The sequence below is a fragment of the Mus pahari genome, chromosome 3 (assembly GCF_900095145.1).
Source record: "Mus pahari chromosome 3, PAHARI_EIJ_v1.1, whole genome shotgun sequence".
NCBI classification, from domain to species: Eukaryota; Metazoa; Chordata; class Mammalia; order Rodentia; family Muridae; genus Mus; species Mus pahari.
In genome coordinates, this window is record NC_034592.1 from 24760990 (window position 1) to 24767460 (window position 6471).

The window sequence follows — 6471 nt, forward strand, 5'->3', positions numbered from 1 at the left end:
ATTCTTCATCTTACAGCACAGGCCATTGCTGTTCTTTTCAGGAATTTTTCCCCTGTGCTTATATATTCAAGGCTCTTCCCCACTTTCTCCTCTATAAGTTTCAGTGTCTCTGATTTTATATGGAGTTCTTGATCCACTTGCACTTGAGCTTTGTACAAGCATATTAAGAATGGATCAGTTCGCATTCTTCTACATGCTAATCTCTAGTTGAGCCAGCACCATTTGTTGAAAATGCTGTCTTCTTTCCACTGGATGATTTTAGCTCCTTTGTCAAAGATCAAGTGACCATAGGTGTGGGTTCATTTCTGCTTTTTCTTTTTCTTTCTTTCTTTTTTTTTCTTTTTTAATACACCATTGCTCTCTTCAAACATACCAGAAGAGGGCATCAGATCCCATTACAGATGGTTGTGAGCCACCATGTGGTTTCTGGGAATTGAACTCAGAACCTCTGCAAGAGCAGTCAGTGCTGTTAACCGCTGAGCCATCTCTCCAGTCCCTCATTTCTGCTTTTTTAAGATGAAAATAAGCACTGACTTTTCAGTTCTTGTTTATTTGTTTAAGTCCCACTATCTTGTGATTAATCACCTTATGGTCAGTTTTTAGGATTATTAATTTTTAATGATTAAATGGTTATTGTGTGGTAGCAAAGTGCCTGATTCTCATAATCCTCACAGTAAGCCTGAAAAATAGAAATTATTATTGTCCTTGTTTTTCATATAAAGAAGTAGAATCAGAAATTAAAAAATTTGCCACAGGCTACACATATAAAAATTGGCAGTCATAATGTGAATCTGAATTTGTGTGCTTTGACTCTGACCTGAAACCTGTTATCTTCTACATTTGGCTCTCATAAATCATTGACATGCATAAAGGCCCATGTATTCTTTTTAAATTGGCATTCCTCTGCCAAACCATTCCAAATTGTGGTCGGCCTGCCTGCTTTGTCTTTCTCTCTCTCTCTCTCTCTCTCTCTCTCTCTCTCTCTCTCTCTCTCTCTCTCTCTTTCTTTCAGATTTATTCATGTATTTATTTTATATATAAGGTTGTTTTGTCTACCTTTATGTCTGTACATAAGTAGAGGGCATTGGATTCAGTGGGACTACAAGTTATAGATGGTTATGAGCCACTATGTGTGTTCTGGAAATAGAAACTAGGACCTGTGGAAGGATAGCCCAGAGTGATCTTAACTGCTGAGCCATCTCTCCAGCCCCTCAAATGTTTTTTTCATGGGGACATAGAACATTCTCCCTGTTTGGAATTGTCAGCTATATATCTGGTAGACTTAAAACTTGCAGTTTCTCTTTTAGGTCAACATCTTCTACAGTTGAAGAATAGAAAAATGTCTACATAAACCTCATTGAAACTCAGCAGTACAAACAACTTAGAGGTCAGAAAGACTGTTGTGCAAGGAAAATGTTCAGTTTCCTTTCCTTAGAGTTTGAGGAATATCTGCTGGTGAAAATAAATTTTCGCCCTAACTAAATAATGACATCAGGACTGAGAATACCTAACACTAAGTTGTGAAAGAGAGATTCAAATTTTTGAGTGGGTTTAGGAGTCTCTACTGATAGTTCTTAACTAGAGAGAAATAAAGACTATTATTACCTGATAGTCCATGGGGAAGGTAGTAAATGCTGGAACATCAACTCTGCAGAGGAATAGGAGTCTATTTGCCCTGTGTTGTTTCCTCAGTGTAGATCACAATATCTAACGTGCAGTGGGTACTCAGAACATACTGGCAGGAGTTAAGTCCTAGGATCCACACATACAACAGGACATTTGTGACAAATCTAGAGTGCAGGGATCTTGGCCATGCCTTCTTCAAGCAAAATCTTTCTAATCCAGCTTTTCCACCAGGAACGCCTATTATACTGTGATGTTTGCCCCTTGGGAAAAAATGACAATATTCCACAGAGGTTTCTCACCTAGAGGACACTTGACAAGAAAGCTGAACTTACAAAATAATATTCTAACACTTGAAATGACTTCATATTCCCTTTCTCTACCCATAACTTGAGTACCTTGGATTCTAATGACAAATTCCATGATATTCCTATTAGGATTTATTGAAAGAGTCTAGAGAAGTAGGAGAGAATTGTGGAAGATAGATCTTCCTACCGCTTCGGAAGGACTTACCACACCATGTCAAATGTAAATTTCCTTGACATTGTATAATTAGGTTCACCAGTGATATCCAGCCCATTTTAGCACGTTTTTTATGTTTTCCATCACAGGTTGTATGTGGTGGATGTTTTAATGAATGGAAAATTGAGAAATTACAAAGTAGTATCATTCTCTGACATACTAATGGGTTTGGGGGAAATTGTCCTTAGAGTCTTGAGTTTTTTCAGCTCTCCATTATTTACATACAGAAATATTTCATTTATATTCAGTCTGTCTTTCCTTTGTTTCACAATCATAATTATGAAAATATCCAAAATGCTAACAATGTAGGAAGTTTAATAATAGGTGTCAAAGATTTATGTGCTTAATTTTAAAGTTGCTGCTTTGAGGCAGTAATCTCTGAAGGAGGAGTACATGGTAATGCTGTCCTCACAGTTTTGCTGAGTGAGGATGTAAAAGGACGTACAAGGACTGTTGTACCCAATTAATGAGAATATAAATTTTTATAACTGAAAAGACAGTTGGTCAGAAAATTATTAAATCCTTAAAAATAATGGTTTTTAACTTGGGGCAATCATTTCTAGGCATATGCACAATAAAGCAGTGAAAAACAGCATAATCCTAATGCTGCAGATAGCAAACTGTTAAAAATGTACCAGTATTCAGAGAATTGAGTGGAAATGTCCCATTTTTACCTCCTGTTTTCTCTTCTTTGGTGCTGGGTGTGAATCAGGGCCTCAAATATGCTAAGTGTAGTACTTATGTGTCACTGAGTTATGTCCTCAGCCCCTCACTGTCATTTTCTTTACCACTTGCATATTTTATAGTCTCTAAATTCTGATTAATTAAATTGAAATTAGTTTTATTATTGATTTTAATGTCTATGGGTGTTTTGCCTGCATATATGTCTGTGCACCATGGGCATGCCTGTTGTCCAAGAAAAAAATAAGGCTTCAGAGCCCTTGCAATTGGATTTACAGGGTGGTTGTGAGCCACAGATGGTTGTTGGGAACTGAATCCAGCTTCTCTGAAAGAGTAGTTACTGTTACTCTGAGCCATCTCTCTAGTCTCCTATATATTCTTAGTTTTCAATACTTAAAGTTTAAGTTATTCATTTTGTTCTTATTAATATTTTGTTTTCTGTTCTAACTTAATGTCATTCTATAGAACATCTATAAAGTCATAATGTCATTACAGACCAGAAATAATATTCATGATAGTTCATCATTCACTCATGCAGTGATTATTAATATCTTGATTATGCTCCATTTGCTTGGTGTTTTTAACAGATCATACTGATGATTTACCTCTTCATCTTCTTATATCATTATGTAAATACAAACACTTGCATTCATTTACCTTACATAACTGACATAATTCAATATTTTTTAAATTAGTATGCAAAGTATTAAATGTCGTTAGAGCATTTTCAGACACATAAAGGTAAAAGTTGGGAAAGTGAGCTAGAGAAACAAAAATGAGAAATGATTCAATAAAACCATCATTTATTCCACCATTTACCACGTTCCTTTACTAGACTCTTGGGGGAGATAGCTTTATTCTTTACTATTTTAGATAAAACTGTTACATGGTTTTGTACATAAAACTGATTACTTTGGAAAAAGAGGACATTTCACATTTTGAGTTCTGTATTTTATACATAAATGACTTTTCTATAATTGACATAATAAAGACATAGAAAGGAAGCGAGAATTAAACAGGTTATAAAAGCATTGTGCATAAATATTGAGAACATACATTATAGCTTCATGTTCCCAATAAATGTTTACATTTGCCTTTAATAATCCCATGTTCTTTTCTCTCTCCTTTCCTTTCCTTTCCTTTCCTTTCCTTTCCTTTCCTTTCCTTTCCTTTCCTTTCCTTTCCTTTCCTTTCCTTTCCTTTCCTGCCCCCTGCCCCCTGCCCCCTGCCCCCTGCCCCTTCTTCCCCTTCCCCTTCCCCTTCCCCTTCTTTTCTCTTTTTTCTTTCTTTCTTTCTTTGCATATTACAGATAATGATGAACCTCTCTTGAGTGGATTTGGGGATGTATCCAAAGAATGTGCAGAAAAAATTCTTGAAACATGGGGCGAACTGCTGTCAAAATGGTGAGTTATAGATTCATTCACTCTGCTTCTCACCTGTCACTCTCCATTTACTGGGGAATCTATTAGACATTTATAAGGATAATAACAAACACATGAATCAGTCTGAGATCATTAGAAACCTAATAAAGTCTCACTGATGAGAAAAATATCCAGACATGGAATTCATAGGCAGAGAGGAAGAGTTCTCCTCTCTGTCATTTGGTCCTGTACTTTAGAGAAAATACGAATGACTAGTTAGTCAATTATAACCACAGAACTTGCCTCCTCCACCTTCTCTCTTTAAAGCCAGAGCTACCTCTTGCTTGCGAAGTTCTAACTGAAGGAGTATAAGGAGGTTTCTCTACAATGGCTTTGTGCAAATGAGGCTGCTCCATAAATCTACGTGTGGTTGCAAAATCTGTTTTCAGCAGTGTGCCCTCTACTAGAGGGATGAGGAAATGTAATGAATACATGCCTGGTTCTATGGTACACTGAAATTAGATGCAATCAGAACTCTGTTTAACTTAATTTAGACATCCTCTACAACCTCTGGTCCAAGGAATTCCTTAGGGTTTCAGATATATACTTCTAAAATGTAGCTATTGGTGCTATGCGAGAGGCACGTGAGACCTGTCTTGTTTGCCCTTTTGAAGATACCAACCTGCATGCTACTCAGGCCAAATGTTTAACAGTTAGCAGCCCACAGGTGTGGTGAACTGGCTTGAAAATCTACTACAATTGGAGATGGTTCTTTTTCAGTCTGTTTTCCTCTCTTCCAATTATTAGTTATTCTCAGTGTTAGATAAATTTCCCCATGGAAATTTAAGATATCTAAGTGCAGTTGGCAAGTAGAAAAATAGGGGACAGAAATCAGATATTGTCAGTTTTTTAATTGCCATTTGTGTGGGAAATTTTAATATAAAAGTGAGACCCCCCCCCCAAAAAAAAAAGCATTAGTGTAAGTCAGAGTGCTTCAGTGAGCAAAGCAGCAGTTCACCTTTATAACAATTTTGAATAAACCTGGCTGTCCTGGAACTCAACTCTGTAGACCATGTTGGCCTCGAACTCAGAAATCCACCTGCCTCCGCCTCCGCCTCCCGAGTGCTGGGATTAGAGGTGTGCACCACCACGCCTGGCCCATCTGAACATTTTTGTCCATCCTATATGTTCTAGGGTCTTAGGGTTGGTAGTTTAAATATTTATCATACATTTAGCACAGCACCAAATTGTGTGCACTCTTTCAACTATAACAATATTACAGACTTGTACATTTTTACACACAGGTTAGGCATTCTGATAACTAAACTGGCAAACCCAGAATTTGTTAACATAGCCAGTCTGGTCCTGATGCTAATTTATTTACTGAAAGTAGATTTAAAAAATTTGTTTTTATTTGGCTGGAGAGAAGTCTCAGCAGTTAAAGCACTGACTGCTCTTGTGGAGGTTCTGAATTCAATTCCCAACAACTGCATGGTGGCCCACAGCCATCTGCAATCGGATCCAGTTTCCTTTTCTGGTGTGTCTGAAAAGAGCAACAGTGTACTCACATATATAAAATAAAAATATAAAATCTAAAAAAAATGATTACTTTAATTATGGGGGGAGGTGATGGGGGGACATGTGCACATGAATGAGCCTAATCCCCTGGAGCTGAAGTTATAGGCAGTTGTCTGATATGGATGCTAGGAATTTAAGTTGGTCTTCAGGATGAGCAGTATGTGCCCTTATCTATTCAGCCATCTTCCATCCCCCCTAAGATAGATTTTAATAACAGCACTAGGATCTATGTGTCATTCTCCAGGTTCAGTAGACTGTGACTCTTGGAAGACAGGAGCACTATTGTGCTCAGTATAAAATACTGTGCTAGTTATATGTAGAGTTAATATTGTCAATGGCTAAAATTATTCTGAAAGAAATTTTACTAGTCTAAGTTATGGTTTGCAAATATTTCTGTGAAGAGTCAAATAGCAAATATTTAACTTTGTGGGCCAATGATATTCTGTCACAACTACCTCTGCTGTTGAAAATCAAAACAATCATAAATAATAATTGGAAAAGGACAATTAATTGTATGTCAGCTTAAGTTTATTTAACCCAAGGCCATAATGTTTCAAACCTTTAATTAATAGCATAAAGACTAATACTGCTGCCGGGCGTGGTGTCGCATGCCTTTAATCCCAGCACTCAGGAGGCAGAGGCAGGCAGATTTCTGAGTTCGAAGCCAGCCTGATCTACAAAGTGAGTTCCAGGACAGCCAGGGCTA

At 37.2% G+C, this 6471-nt stretch overlaps 1 protein-coding gene across 3 annotated transcripts in view; it reads left to right on the forward strand.

Annotated features, from left to right (window-relative positions):
* Window positions 1-6471, forward strand: part of Rabgap1 (RAB GTPase activating protein 1) — a 114953-nt gene that overhangs the window by 56526 nt on the left and 51956 nt on the right. For all 3 annotated transcript variants that reach the window (XM_021193476.1, XM_029536946.1, XM_021193477.2), the window contains exon 12: window positions 4136-4229. In XM_021193476.1, coding sequence (XP_021049135.1) covers window positions 4136-4229 — 94 coding nt within the window. The remainder of the gene's footprint in view (window positions 1-4135; window positions 4230-6471) is intronic.